We start from the raw sequence: 15,436 nt of genomic DNA, 5'->3' as shown, positions 1-15,436 counted from the left end.
TTCCCCGAGTACTCACCCTCTGGGATTAGGCGGGTGCACTACGCCACCCGGCTGTGGGTCTCAACAAACCACGACATTTGGCGCTGTCCGTGGGGAACGCGCAGGCGTAGGCTAGATCTCCGCTCACCTCTAGCCTTCTGAGGTTGAGCTCATCCTCTGCAACAACGACGAGAAGATGAAGAAAGGCGTGGCGTCACCGACGCCGTATGCCCCGGCACCCAGGCGGCAGTGCCCTTGGTGCGGCGGCGCACGGCAGCGGTGCCTGCTGTGCGTCGCCACTACGACACCTCAGAGCTGGCGCGGTGGCGCGCAGCGGCGACGCCTGCTGTGCGTCACCCTACGACACCCCAGTGTCGGCTCAAGGTTTTCTCTCAGGCAACCACTAGGGTTCCCCTGCGGCGGTACGACATCGGCTCAAGGTTTCCTCTCAAGATGGAGCCTGGACCCGACGGTTGTGGCTCGGAGAAGATGACGGTCACCTTCTCCCTCGCCTGGCTCAAACCTCTCTCGGTACTGCTGCAGACAGGCCTCGACCTCTGCAACGAGGTGCGGGGGCCCTGTGTCAGCGCCGGGGGAAGCCGGCGAACAACCGCCCTTCTCCACGCTCCGTGCTCGTCCAAACGAGCACCCATCCTTCCGCTGCACCAGGGTGTCATGCCGGCTTCAGCTCACTGTGAGCGGCCACCGGGCTGGCTTCCGACGGCAGCCGGCGACGGCTGAGCCACTCCCATTCAAAGCCAAAGAATTTGTTCCCATGCTATATGAGCATGGGACAGTTCTTGTGCTGGGAAGAGCCCTGCAATCTCTCGAGGTGATGCTGGATGATGTTGTACAGGCATGTCCAGGTCGCCTTTGCCTCCGACGACTGAGAGGAACCCCCAAGGTGGCGATTCCACTCCGGCCAGGATCGTACATGCCTTACGGAACGGCGGCGGTAGGTTGCCCCTAGATAAGATTAAGAGTGCTCCTCCTTTGTAATGACGTGGTGCCTACGTGCAGTCCAGAGCGGTAAAGGTCCGCCCTTGTAAACCCGACCTCTGGCTTCGTCGCGCAAACAGGCGACACCAGCGAGTGGTTCAGAGCTGTAGAGGTCCGCCCTCGTAATCCCGACCTCTGATGTACACCACGCTAACCATATGAATCAAGTAATAAAGGAGATTTGCTTTCTCAGTCTTATCTTTACGTTAGATTAATTGCACTCATCCGTTTCGGCTTTCCTTTGTTGCTAATGATCCACATTGAGTTGCTGGCTTGTGGTCAGGCTGGGATACCCCTTCTAGCTGGAAGGCGGCCCGAACTCCTAGGGACCTGCTCCGGGGAAGTGGTGCTTGTATCCTGGGGTGGAGAAGTTCTGCGTAGCTGCTTAGCCTGGTAATGTACCCTAAGCCTACGCACTTCACTGCCCTGTTACGAGTCCCCTAGTATCCGAGGCTGCCGTGCCTAGAGGTCCGGACTCCTTTCTAGTATAAGGCGTGGTTTCCTATGCCCTACCACAAGGTCCGGTGACGTATCTCGTTGGATCAATGGCGACAGCTCCAAGTCCACTCCGGTGGCCCGCTCCGGCGGAGACCGCTCGCCACGGTCGCCCAAGTCCACTCCGGTGGCCCGCTCCGGCGGAGACCGCTCGCCACGGTCGCCCAAGTCCACTCCGGTGGCCCGCTCCGGCGGAGACCGCTCGCCACGGTCGCCCAAGTCCACTCCGGTGGCCCGCTCCGGCGGAGACCGCTCGCTACGGTCGCCAGGAGCCGGGGTCCGGGGAAGTGGTGCTCGCTCCCTGGGCGATCCGAGGTCCGTGTAGCCGCTTAGCTTGGTTCCGTACCCTAAGCCTACACCTTCACCGCCCCTGTGGAGAGTACTCCAGTACCCGAACTTGTCAATAGGTGATCTGGCCTCCAGTGGGCCGGAGCACCCGCTCTCGACATAAGCACACCAACGCAACCAGGTTGTGTCGGAACACGTCATGATAATGGCCCCACCTGCGGGTTCGTACCTCCCCGAGGTGGGCCCGGGGGCCACTGTCGGTACCCTGTAATAGGGATACCCACTCCTCTTGCAGCAAGGCAGGACTCGCGTAGTCATCCATAACTACGCCATAAGGGGCGGAGCAGCCGGGCCCCACGGGTCCGGCTCTTACCTCACCGGGCCAACGGCCCCGGACCCGCTCCCCGCTCTGGGACGGGTCCGGTGACGCCACGTGTCCCTGAGGAGGGGGAAGCTCCGCGCCTTAATAACCGAGGGCCCCGGACCTCCCACGGGGTCCCGGACCCCCAAATACTATCCGGACCCCTCAACGGGGAGGGAACAGACACCCCGCCTGGGGCAGGTCCGGAGCCGCCACATGTCCGTAGACGCAGGCACGCCCGCGGCCGTGAAGCTTCCTCGGGAAGACTCACCCACCTACCGCATTCAATATGGGAGACGTAAGTGCGCTCTGCCACAGCACAGTCCGAGGTGACTTTTGCCAGGACGCACTGTTGATCGCGCGTTACCACGGCATACAGTGCAGCCGCTGGCGCCGCCCACGCTACGCATGTCATTCTGCTACGCCAGTTGGACACGACGGCTCGCCTTCACCCATCATGACGCCTACGCGGTAGACCCAACGGTCTACGCCGCAACCTACACTACCTCGACGGGCGCCTCGCCGATGGGACAGATGAATCCACTCCTCGGTCAGAGAGTCCACAGGGCGATGAAGCATATCCGGGGAGAGATTCTCAACCACTGTAGCACCATTAATGCCTTCTGCGTAGTATACTATACATCCGTATTGGACCCACCTGTCGGGGTCACAACGCCTGTGTACGCGTCCCCTTGGGCTATAAAAGGGAGACACCCGTTAGAGAAAGGCAAGGCCGAAGAAGTCCCGGCAGAGGCCAGTACCCAGCCTAGGCAGAGGATAGATTCATTCTTACGCAAGAGCAATACAACTCACAGTGAATGTAGGGTATTATGCTCCGGCGGCCCGAACCACTCTAAATCTTCGAGTGTTCTTGCTCCCTAGGTAGACCTGCCGAATCGCTTAGCGCTTCCCCGAGTACTCACCCTCTGGGATTAAGCGGGTGCACTACGCCACCCGGTTGTGGGCCTCCACAAACCACGACAGTACTGTCTCCCGCAGTTGGTACTCGTGACATGTGACCTTGCGTGTACGCTCCTCTACCATCCCGCCCACACAACACATGTGAGTAGATAGAAGATGCTATTTTTTGAACTAATTCAAGGGACGATTTAGTATCGGGCCATAACCAACACCTGGTACTAAATATCTGGTAGGGGCCCTCAGTCATTTAGTGGCTTTTAACACCACCCGGTGCTAAACGGTGGCATTTAGTACCGGGTGGTATTAAAAATCGTACTAAACGGTTGCAGGGGGCACTGTGCTATAGAACCGGTACTAAAATGACATTAGTATCGAAATTAAAGCAACCGGTACTAACTAAAGGTTGACGAATGCCTTTTTTAGGGATTTGTAGCAGTGTAAGTTGTCGAATCTTAAAATCAACAAAGTTATGCCTCCTGTTAACATGGAGTACGCACTACTATAAAAAATGATTTGTAGCAACGCCTCGATTTTTTTAGGGATGGATCTAAATGTAACCCGCCCCTACAAAGGGTCTGCGGTACTGTAGCAGCTAACCCGCCCCAAAAATATATTTTTTGGGGCGGATCATCTCCTGCCCCGTTCCTAAAAATAAGACTATTTCTAGGGGCGGGTCATCCCATCACCCGCACCTGTAAAGTTTGAAACCACTGCGCTGAAAGTTTGAAACCACTACGCTGGGCGAGGTTAAAAAATTTGATAGCTGCAGCACCCCTACACGTTCCTATATCTCTCCTTCACTCTTTCTTATCCTCAATCTCTCTCCTCCCTTATCTCTTTCACTTTCTTCCAAGGCATGGACGGTGGTCCGCAGGCGAGTCGTGGCCTCCGGCGGGCAGGGGGCGAGTCGCCGGGCGGTGGCGGCCTGTGGGTCCAGCCTCCCGCAGCCGGCTGGGCGAGTCGCGGCCGGATCCGGAGCGGGCGACGGCGTAAGCGGGAGCGGCGGCGGCGGCGACGGCGACCAGGGGGCGAGTCGCCGAGCGGCGGCGGCCTGCGGGTCCGGCCTCCCACGGCCGGCAGGGCGAGTCGCGGCCGGATTCGGAGCGGGTGGTGGCGTAAGCGGGAGCGACGGCCGCCGGCGGAAGTGGCGGCGGCCTGTAGGAGCGGGCAGCCTGCGGAAGCGGCGTCGTCCGGCGCGGCGGGAACGGCATGCCGCCTGGGCGGCGGCCGGCGGCAGGGAGCGGCGCGGCGGCCGGGGGAAGTGGCGTGCGGGTCGCGGGAGCGAGCGGCGCGGGGGCCTGCGCGGCGGGAACGGCGTGCCGCCTAGGCGGCGGCCCGCTGGAGCGAGCAACGCGCTGGGCGGCTGTTTTTTTATTTTTTTTAATCTATCTCTAGGGGCAGGTCGTTCGGTGGTCCGTCCCTATAAATCCATCTCTAGGGGCGGGTCATGGCATGGCCCGCCCTTTGAAATTGATTTTCAGGGGCGGGCCCTTAATCGCCCCTAGAAAACATGATTTCTAGCTGCGGGAGACAGCTACGGGTGGCGCCCGTCCCTACAAATGTATTCTATCCGCCTCTGAAAACCTTTTCTGCAGTAGTGACATATACTTAGGGGTGGATCCAGGGGTGGAGCCCACCTACCTCTATGCGGTCTATGGAGCTCCAAAGCTTCCCAATAATTTTTAATCAGAAATGAAGAAGAAAATAAGGAGGAAGAAGAAGAGAGGACTATACCCCTAGAAGGAACGCGAGCATCATATATTGAGAGAGACGAAGTCATCATGCACACGTCTTATTGATTGTATGAGAAGGACGAAAATGAGCATCTTATTATTGTTTGTATGCACGTCAACTACTGCCGATCGAAAGAAGTATAACAAGTCACAGCGTCGAATATGGGATGCAATATGTTCATACTTAAATGAATGGCATATATATCGGAACGAATGACAAGAAAAAAAAGTCCGAATTACACCATCGAAGCATCTTATTATTTTTTGTTTGCACGTCAACTACTGCCGATCGAAAGAAATATAACAAGTCACATAGCGTCAAATATGGGATGCAATATGCTCATACATAAATGAATGGCATATACTCCATCTGTCCTGAAAGGTAAGTCACTTTGGTTTGTCCTAAGTCAAACTGTTTCAAGTTTGACCAAGTTTATAGAAAAAAGTAATAACATTTTGAATGTCAAATGAGAATAATTAGATTCATTATGAACTATATTTTCTTAATTTACTTATTTGATGTGCTAGATGTTAGTATTCTTTTCTATAAATTCGGTCAAACTTATACTATTTTGACTTATGACAAAGCAAAATGACTTACATTTCAGGACGGATAGAGTAGATCAGAACGAAGGACAAGAAAAAAAAAAAGAAAAATTCGAATTACACCATCGAATTATCGCAGAAGTCTGATTTTCATGCTTCCACTATAAATTCGGATAACATAGGCTATCCAACTATCAAAACCAAACAAATTTGGACCTTGGGATGGTTTCCAAGGCGATTTTGTATTTATTAAAAAGAGTTAAAAAAACTCTAATTAGATCTAAAAATCAAATCTAATTCATTTTAACTCAGAAAAATATGAAACCAGTACCAAAATTTTTCTGGAAATGTGACATATCTATTATTGTTCCATTTCAAGCTTAATTATTTAAAAATAATAAGCATAACTACAAGCAATCAAATATTAAGAAAATAAAAATGATCTAAAGTATATAAAAAAAATATATCATGCCAATAGATAGGTTACATTTTTAGAAAACTTCTGATACCCTTTCGTGTTTTTTGATCTAAAGTAAATTATTTATGAACTTTTTAGTTTAAATTTGAATACTGTTAATTCTCACAAAATACAGAACCACCTTGGAAACCACTCTAAGGTTCAAATTTGCACGGTTTTGATAGTTGGATGGTCTATGTTTGTGACATCCCGAAAAATTTACCAGAATAAATCACGCGCTAAAAATAATTTTCAAAACTCTTTTCATCGTTGAGCTCAATCATTCCTAAACCCCTGAGCCCTAATTCCACCGAAACATTCCCCATCGGATCTCTGTCCCGACACCCGATTTCAATCACCGATCCATCTCCCTTTTTCTCCTCGCTCCGCGTGCATCGCCGTCCGACCGGACATCGCAGCGCGCGTGGCCGACCGGCCCCGCGGTCGCCGCCGCGAATATCGCCGGCGTGCGCTCACTCCCTCTCTCTTTCCCTCTCTCTCTTTCTCTCTCTCTTTCCTTTTCTTTTTCTTTTTACTTTTTTCCTCGTTCCCCTTTCTCCCTCCCTCTCCTCTGCCGCGCGCTCCCGAGCGCCGCTCAGCTCGGCGCCGCCCCCCCGGTTCCATCCATGCACATGCGCGCGCCCGGCCGCCCCACGCGCTCCACTCTCGCGGCCGCGCCGCTCGCCGACACGTCCCGTCGCCTAGCCACCTCGCCGCGCCGCCCACCGAGCCACACTGCTCGCACAGTGCCCCGCCCTAGATGCCGCCCTCGACGCGCACATAGCTCCACGATGCACGCAAGCGACCGAGCGCCATTAAAGGCACCCCGCCAAGCTCGCCGGCCACCACCACCGCGGACCCCTCCCTCCACCGCCTTACCTCCCCTACAAATAGGCCCCCGCGACGCTCGTCACCTCCACAACACTCGCCCACCTCCCGCGTGCCTCCTCCCTGCCCCCAGCGCCGCCGCCACAAGCTCCCACGCCGCCACCCGCCGGCCCTCGTTGCCCCACCTCCTCGCTGCGCCCCGGCCCGAGCCAAGGTAGGGGATGGATTTCCCTCGCTCTCCTCTCCATTTTCCCCCCTAGCCCTGGCCGCCGGCGAGCCCCGTTGGGCCGCCGTCGCCCACCGCCATGACGCCGCCTCCGCCCGAATCAAGGGGGGATCGATTCCCTGTGGCCCCCTCTTCCTTTTCTCCTTTCCCCCGGCCGCCGCCGGCGCCCTGCCTCCCCCTCCCCTGTTTCCCAGTCGAAAGGAAGAAGAAGAGGGCAGATTTGCCCTTGGCCCCCTCCCCTTCTTTCTATTTCTTAAAGAGTCCCTCCCCCTCTCTAGCCCTTTAGCAAAAGAAGCCTTCCCTTTTATTGTTTTTCAAAACTAACCCTTCTACTATATAGAAATAATTCTAAATAAACCCCTACCTTTTTCCAGAATAGCCCGAACATTCCCCAAAATTCTAATCAAGTCCTTTCACTAATTACAAACAAGTCCCTGGACCCTTATTTAGCCCTAAATACCTCGTTAACTTATCATTTCATGCGCCAAAATCCTCCGATCGACCTGAAACTTTACCACGCTATTTCTAATATAATTTTGGCCATGCCATTAGAAAACTGCCCAAAAATATTACTCCTATCCCCATATCTTAATTGTTTTCGATTCGAGCTCAGCGATAAAATCTTTATTTCTTTTTCTTGATTGTGTGCTTGCTTGTGTGCATCGTAGATTATGGTGTGAACGAGGGAGAACCCGTCGACGAGCATTACTGCGAGCAAGTGAACAAGGACCAGTTCCGCGACCCCGAACCCAAGGGACAGTACCTCGATCAGGACTTCCCGGAAGGCTTTGAGAACGGCAAGTTCAACCCCGCCCTTTGATGCATGTTTTGTCCCAGTTTTTATAAACACAACCTATTGGCCTGTTTTACAAAATTGCATGTATTTTACCTGCTGAAAACACAGTTGGATAGCCACCCCTTGATTTGTTATAATCATTCCTTGACCACCTAGGTTAATGTCTGAATGTGTTCTGTTTGGACATTAATCGCTGCTAGAACGCTTAGGACCTTAAACACGGTACAACTTGTCTTTAAAAAGAAAATGTGTGAGTGTGTGGGAAGGGAAAATGTGGAATTTTCGAAAGATGGGTTTAGACGGGATGGATGGCACTTCTAGGTGAATTGCCAAATGGTGTCCTTGTACCTGTGTGGTTGAGCAAGGCTGGGAGATATCCATCTTGTCACAATTAAGGACCAAGTTGATGTGTCATCTTGCCTAACTCCACTATCGTGCAAACCACTCGACCGTTGTATGGGCAACGACTTAGCATAAACCCCACTAGTTAGTCTGATAGCCATCAGGAGAGCTGAGAGCAACGGGTGACCAAGGAGAAAGGATAAGCTCTGTGTAACTGATGCCCCGGTTAAACCTCGGTGATAGGTCAATGGCCCCTTGGTGGATCCTGTGGTGGCTAGTCAGGTCTAGCTAAGGTGGGTAATGGCTTTGTTGGGATCTGCACCGACACTAAGGTGATCATGCTGTGGTACCCCGCTTGTGGGTAAAGTTGTACACCTCTGCAGAGGTAAAATCTATTCGAATAGCCGTGCCCACGGTACTGGGCGAGTTACGGTTTGGTCACACAACTAGTGTTTCTTCTAGGAATGGATGGGTTGGAGTGAGTCATTTTGGAAAAGTGTCCGGCAGTTGTGCCGTGTGCTACGGCGGATGAGGAGTACGGTAGCAATTTAAAACTTGGATCTTGTGTGGATCAATCCTACGGGTTACTAAGTGCAAGATAATGGCTTTTGAAAACCCATTTCTTTCAAATAAGCCCATGCATAAAAATTAGCTTTCCGCAAATTAAATCCTAGCCTTATCTTTGATTTACCCTGTGCATTATATTCTGTATATACCCCCCCTCCGTGGGTGTGGTTGGACTTGCTGAGTACGTTTGTACTCACCCCTTTCCTAATTTTTACAGAAAAAGATCCAGACTTCGTTCCCGAAGACGTTGAGTAGGGGTTCCATCCTACACCCAACCTTGCCTGTGGATAGGGTCACCCGCAGGGAGCTCCATATGGCGCAAGACTCTGATGACCTCTTTGTAGTTAATGTCGTGGTATGGGTCTTAGTTGTTATCCTCGCGATATTGGCGCTTCACTGCCCATTACCGCGTAGAGTTGTACAGTGATGTACCATCTGATGTAATAAATGTGTTATCAGCCTCCTGGGACTGATGTTTGTATCACATTTAAGTCTTCTCTTATGAGGGGACGCTTCAGGTGGTATCAGAGCTATAGGTTGGCCGTAGGACGTGACTAGGATTGAGACCCCTTTTTCGAGTCTTCCCACATTAGGACTTTCCTTGCTTAATCCTTTTTCCACACAAGCACTCACCGCTGGTTCTTGCCCTGTTCCAGATGGCTGACAATGGATGAAGTGGTGGAATCTGCCACGCAGAGCCCGGCCTCCCTAAGTTATTGCTACTCAGCCTGGAAAGCGTCGGAGTTGTGGACCCACTAGAGTACGTCTATCGGGAGTACGACTCCAGGGGCACTCTTCGGTGCGACATGATGATCTTCGTGGGAAAAAGCACCCGCTACCCTGACGTGGACCCCTGGTTTATCTCCACCACTGGCTTTCGCTTCCCTGACACCTACCGAAAGGCCGCCCAAAAAGCCCTGCGACGTCTGCGCGTGGTCTACAAGCATCATCTTCAGCGGAGTCCTATGGGATTTTTCCCGCCTACTGGAGAAAGAGGATGCTCATGGATTGCCCGAATGAGAGGACTCGGGAGAGAAGAAGAAGACCTAGAAGATACGGTCTCCCACCTATCCATCTATCTCACCGGCCTGGATGAACTCTACTGCGAACAGGCGGCACCACTGAAGCACCAAATCCGCAGGGCAGAAAAGGCAATCCAAGAAATGGAGGAACAACAGACAAGAGCTGTACGAGACGAGTATTCCCTAGCCACTCTCCAAGCCCAATGGCAAGACCACGAGGCTCATAGAGGAATAGGTGGGTTGATAGAAGAAGAACCCGAAGAAACCCATTGAGATAGGGGTACTCAGACCGAAGATGATGTGATGGAGCAGTGCCTTCCACCAAAGAAACACCCTATCCGGATCGAGGAAGAGTCCCCATGAGAGGAGAGTAGCACACCTAAGCTAGAGCCTCTATCCTAATAATCGTGTATCCATGGAATTTGTACCCCATCATGTTGTAATAATAAGTACCATCTATCCTCTTTGTACATAAATATTTATGCAAGCTTGTTCACCCTATCTTTGTTTCCAGATGGCTGAGGAAGGATGGACCCAGGGCAATTGCCAAGCTGCACCTAGCTTCCCCAGCCTCTTGATCAATGCCCTAGAAAGCCTTGGCGTTACGGAACGCCCAAGATACTACAGCAGAGAGTATGAGCACCATGGTACCATCCGCTGTAGGGTGATCCTGGACATCGCCAAAAGTGACCGCTACCCTGACATCCAGCCATGGCGATTGACCGCCACAGGGTTTAGGCACCAAGACACCTATCCTTTGGCCGTCAGGAAGGCGCTCCGTTATCTATGCCGGATTTTTGAAGGACACCTCGCTCCCACACCAATGAGGTTCTTCCCTCCGGCCATAAAAACCCCAGTTTGGGAAGCTCGTATGAGAAGCCTAGAACGGCGCCGCCATGAAGAAGACCCCCTGTACCACGTGGATACCTACCTAGCCTCCTTGGACCAGCTCTTTGACGAGCAAGCCAGCATCCTGAGGGAGCAGACCCATCGAGCCGAGCAAGTAGAGCTCGCGGTAAGACTGCAACAGATCAGGGCAGCCCAAGCCGAGGCAAAAGCCGCAGCCGCGGTCAGCAGCGAAGTGGTTGCCTGGAAGAGCCTCAGGCAGGCCCGGGACCGGCGAATTCAAGAATGGACCAGAAGTGGAACGCTAGTCCTAGTAATTGAGGAAGACCATGTTCTACTCGGGACACCCGTCATAGGATGGGGACCACTCTTGAGAACCCCACAAGCCCCGCTCGAGAACCCTGAAGGGCCTACTGCCGCTGTTGAAGGGGAAGCAGCTGGACAACACTTGGAAAATGGGAACCCAGAGAAAGGAGAGCAAGGACTGCTCGTTCCCCTGGAAGCACACTCCAAAGAAGGCTCTCCCCGCGAGTAGCATGCCCCAAAGCCACCCCAGCCCCTTCGTCTTAAGTTGTACCCTTAAGTGTGACCCTGTACCCGGACGTGTAGTACGCGTTTGACCTTGTCAAAATGTGTCCCCCCTCTTGCTGTAATAAAGTTGTGTGTGCTTGTTGTTTGCTAGTTTGTGTGCTTGTTGTTAGTCTGTGTGCTTTTCGGTGGAAGGTAGATTCTGCCTTTTCAAAAATACAAATTAACCAACTTAAACATCACTTAATCCTAATCTCAATCTCACAAAAACTCTACCCAATCTACAGATGGATTCCTGAAGTGGTACGAGGGCCTCCCACAACCGGACCCCTGCAGCCGCTGGCGCGGGAGGACAGCCTAATGGACAGAACCCTCTTCGGCAAGAACAGAAAGGGAGCCAGAATGGAGGAGGAAACCAAGGATAAGTGCCATTGCGACCACCACCACCCCTCGGGGACCTGGCACAGATAATACATAATCAGACACTCATACTGGAAACCCTGGCTTATGCCCTCGTCGATAAGCGGCCAAGAGGGCAGACCATGAGTGACAAGCTGGCTGCTTTCCTGAGGACCAAGCCACCCACCTTTGCCGGATCCAGCAACCCCTTGGATGCAAACGACTGGCTGCGGGTGATCCAGAGGAAGCTCGAGCTGTTCGAATGCCAAGATCGAGATAAAGTTCTTCTGGCAGCCCACCAACTCACCGGGACTGCCTTAGCCTGGTGGGAGAATTACTGTGCCGCTGCCAAAGATGCCTCCACCATCACTTGGAAGGAATTGTGAAGGAGTTCCGCCGCTATCATATCCCCTCGGTCACCATGAAACGCAAGGCGGATGAGTTCCGCGCACTGCAGCAAGGAAGCATGTCAGTAGAAGAGTACACCTACCAGTTCATGGAGCTGGCCCGATATGCACCAGAGGAAGTGGACAATAACGAAAAGAAGCAGGACATGTTCAAAAAGAGATTGAACCCAGAGCTCTGAACCTTGCTTACCCCTCAGATCTACCCGGACTTCAACACCCTGATGAACAAGGTCATTCTCACAGAAAGGGCCAAAGCTGAAGAAAGGAAGGATAACAAGCGCAACTTTCTGGAAAACAAGGCCCGCTTTCAGAAACCAAGAAGCTTCAGCTATACTGCACCAAGATCTCAGGCCCCAATGCAGTATAGGACCCAGTCTCAGGTGACATGCTCCCAGGTTGCTAACACACAGTTTCGGAGCCAGACCACCATGAAGGCCCCGCAGAGCAATGCCAGCCAAGTCACCACCAACAACAACAATGCTAGGGCCTATTTCAACGGCTGTGAGATAGGGCATTACATTGCCAACTGCCCGTATGCAAAAAACAAGCCTGCTGCGTTGGTCTTCTCCAACTCGGTGAATGGGCCTAGGCCACCTGTGTCCGGAGCCAACCGTTTCCCCATCGGCAGCAACAGCAAGGGCAACAACAACAACAGCCAGCAGCCTTATGGACGAGCCCGCGTCAAGCACATCAACGCGCAGGAGGCTCGGGGTGCACAAGGAGTAGTACTTGGTGAGTTCCTAGTCAGCTCAACTCTAGCAACAGTATTATTTGATTCTGGAGCATCACATTCATTTATATCGTCAAGCTTTGTGGATAAGCATAAAATACCTACAGTACTACTAAACACACCCCTATTAACCCGGATGCCTGGAGGTGACATCAAGTGTCAATTAGATTGTCTACGGGTAAGGATCAATTTAAGTGGGGTAGAATTTCTAACAGACCTAGTAGTACTTAAGTCTAAGGGAATAGACGTGATCCTTGAAATGGACTGGTTAAGCCTGCACAATGGTCTCATAGGTTGTACTGACAATGTGGTACACCTAACGAACCTAGAAGGAGTACGAGTGACCTACCATACCCGGGGAAGTGGACCAGACCCAATGATGTTTAGCATGGAAGCCAAGTCCTTGGATGAAGTTTCGGTAGTAAATGAATACTCTGATGTTTTCCCTGAAGAACTTCCTGGAATACCACCAGATAGGGATATAGAGTTTGTCATCGACCTTGTCCCTAGAACCTCTCCTATAGCCAAGAGATCCTATAGGATGGCAGCCTCTAAATTGGCAGAATTAAAGAAGCAACTGGAAGAACTACAACGAATTGGTTTCATCAGACCAAGCTCGTCGCCTTGGGAGCCCCAGTCCTATTTGTCAAGAAAAAGGATGGGAGTATGAGGTTGTGTGTAGATTACCGGGCACTGAATGAAGTTACCATCAAGAATAAGTACCCCCTCCCCAGGATTGATGACCTTTTCGATCAACTATAAGGAGCCAAGTACTTCTCCAAGATTGATCTGAGGTCAGGATATTTTCAGCTCAAGATTAGAGAAAGCGACATCCCAAAGACAGCTTTTGTCACCCGTTACGGGTAGTTTGAGTTTACGGTGATGTCTTTTGGACTCACCAATGCACCTGCTTATTTCATGAATCTCATGAACAAGGTGTTTATGGATGAGTTAGATAAGTTTGTCGTAGTCTTTATCGATGAAATACTTATTTACTCCAAGAGTGTTCAGGAACACGAGCAACATCTGCGGGTAGTATTGGAAAAGCTGAGAGTACATAAGCTATATGCCAAATTCAGTATGTGTGAATTCTGGCTTGAGAAAGTAGCTTTCCTTGGTCATATTCTGACTGCAGAAGGAGTAGCAGTGGACCCTGAGAAGGTCGAAGCAGTCTCCAACTGGCAGCAACCGACCAATATTAGTGAAATCAGAATCTTTCTTGGATTAGCTGGGTATTATCGAAGATTCATTGAAGGATTTTCCAAGATAGCCCGGCCCATGACAGAGCTGATTAAGAAGGAAAAGAAGTTTGTTTGGACGGAGTCCTGCGAGAGGAGTTTTCAGGAATTGAAGAGAAGGTTGACAACCGCCCCAGTACTAACCCTACCAGATGTTCATCGGGATTTTGTCATTTATTGTGACGCATTCCGACAAGGATTGGGCTGTGTACTCATGCAAGACGGGAAGGTAGTAGCTTATGCTTCCCGACAGTTCAGGCCTCATGAGCAGAATTACCCAACACATGATCTGGAGTTTGCAGCTGTAGTGCATGCCCTAAAGATTTGGAGACATTATCTAATTAGAAATAAGTGTGAGATCTACACCAACTATAAGAGTCTGAAGTATATTTTCACCCAGCCAGATTTGAACTTAAGGCAAAGAAGGTGGTTAGAACTAATTAAGGATTATAATGTGGAAATTCATGACCACCCTGGCAAAGCTAATGTGGTAGCTAATGCCTTAAGCCGGAAATCTTATGGACCCAAAGATGCCCATCTGCAGGAAGAAATGGCACGATTGAATGTGCACATTGTCCCTCGAGGTTCCATTCGCAAGATGAGCATTTTACCTACTCTGGAGGATAAAATCAGAAAGGCCCAAAGTTCGGACAAGGACTTGATGTAAATCCGAATGCAGACTGGAGAAAATAAGGCACCGGATTTTAGAGTGGATAATGAGGAAAGTTTATGGTATAAAAATAGGATTTGTGTGCCCCAGGAAGGAGACTTCCTGCAAATAATCATGGATGAAGCCCATAACTCGGCCTACTCCATCCACCCAGGATCCACTAAGATGTATATGGACTTAAAACAAAAATATTGGTGGAAAAGAATGAAGGCGGATATTGCAAGGTTTGTCGCCCATTGTGATACTTGTCAAAGGATCAAGGCCGAACATCAGAAGCTAGCAGGATTGTTGCAACCCCTACCCATCCCAGTTTGGAAATGAGATGAGATAAGAATGGACTTTGTAGTGGGTTTGCCCAGAACACAGAAAGGACATGACTCCATATGGGTAATAGTGGACCGACTCACTAAATCGGCTTATTTCATATCCGTGCGGACCAATTACGGTGGAGAAGCGCTAGCCAAGCTTTATGTGGAAAATATAGTAAAGTTGCATGGTGTGCCTAGCAAAATTGTTTCAGATAGAGGGACCCAATTCACCTCTAGGTTTTGGAAAAGTTTGCATAAAGCAATGGGCACCAAATTGGATTTCAGCTCCGTCTATCACCCACAAACGGATGGCCAAACAGAAAGGGTGAATCAGATTATGGAGGATATGTTGAGAGTATGCGTCCTTACCTATGGCAAGGATTGGGAGCAGAGTCTGCTCTATGCAGAATTTTCATACAACAACGGTTATCAAGCAAGCCTGGGCATGTCACCATTCGAGGCTCTTTATGGAAGAAAATGCAGGACTCTCCTGATGTGGTCAGAAGTTGGAGAACGTGCTCTAGTCGGACCTGCACTCATAAAGGAAGCAGAAGAAAAAGTGGCCGAGATTAGAGAAAAGCTGAAGGCCGCCCAGTCTCGACAGGAAGAGACGAGAAATAAGCTTTAACCAGGGAGAGTTCGTATACCTTAAGGTTTCACCTACTCGGGGAACTCGAAGATTTCAGATACAAGGAAAGTTGGCCCCTCGGTACATTGGACCGTACCGAGTTTTGAAAAAAGTCAGAGCTG

The 15,436-nt window shown here is 51.1% G+C and overlaps 1 protein-coding gene across 1 annotated transcript; it reads right to left on the bottom strand.

Moving 5' to 3' along the window:
* Nucleotides 1-3,882: 3,882 nt before the first annotated feature.
* Nucleotides 3,883-4,254, bottom strand: LOC120688764 (hemiasterlin resistant protein 1-like). The gene has a single exon (XM_039971136.1). The coding sequence runs from the start codon at nucleotides 4,252-4,254 to the stop codon at nucleotides 3,883-3,885; it is 372 nt and encodes a 123-aa protein (XP_039827070.1).
* Nucleotides 4,255-15,436: the final 11,182 nt, after the last annotated feature.

Source organism: Panicum virgatum, chromosome 9N (assembly GCF_016808335.1).
Source record: "Panicum virgatum strain AP13 chromosome 9N, P.virgatum_v5, whole genome shotgun sequence".
NCBI classification, from domain to species: Eukaryota; Viridiplantae; Streptophyta; class Magnoliopsida; order Poales; family Poaceae; genus Panicum; species Panicum virgatum.
The sequence above is the reverse complement of the archived record's forward strand: the minus strand, read 5'-3'. Positions and strand labels throughout refer to the sequence as shown.

Bases quoted from the DNA above. Each gene is read 5' to 3' on its own strand.
- LOC120688764 (XM_039971136.1), bottom strand. From the start codon at position 4,254: ATGCCGTTCCCGCCGCGCCGGACGACGCCGCTTCCGCAGGCTGCCCGC.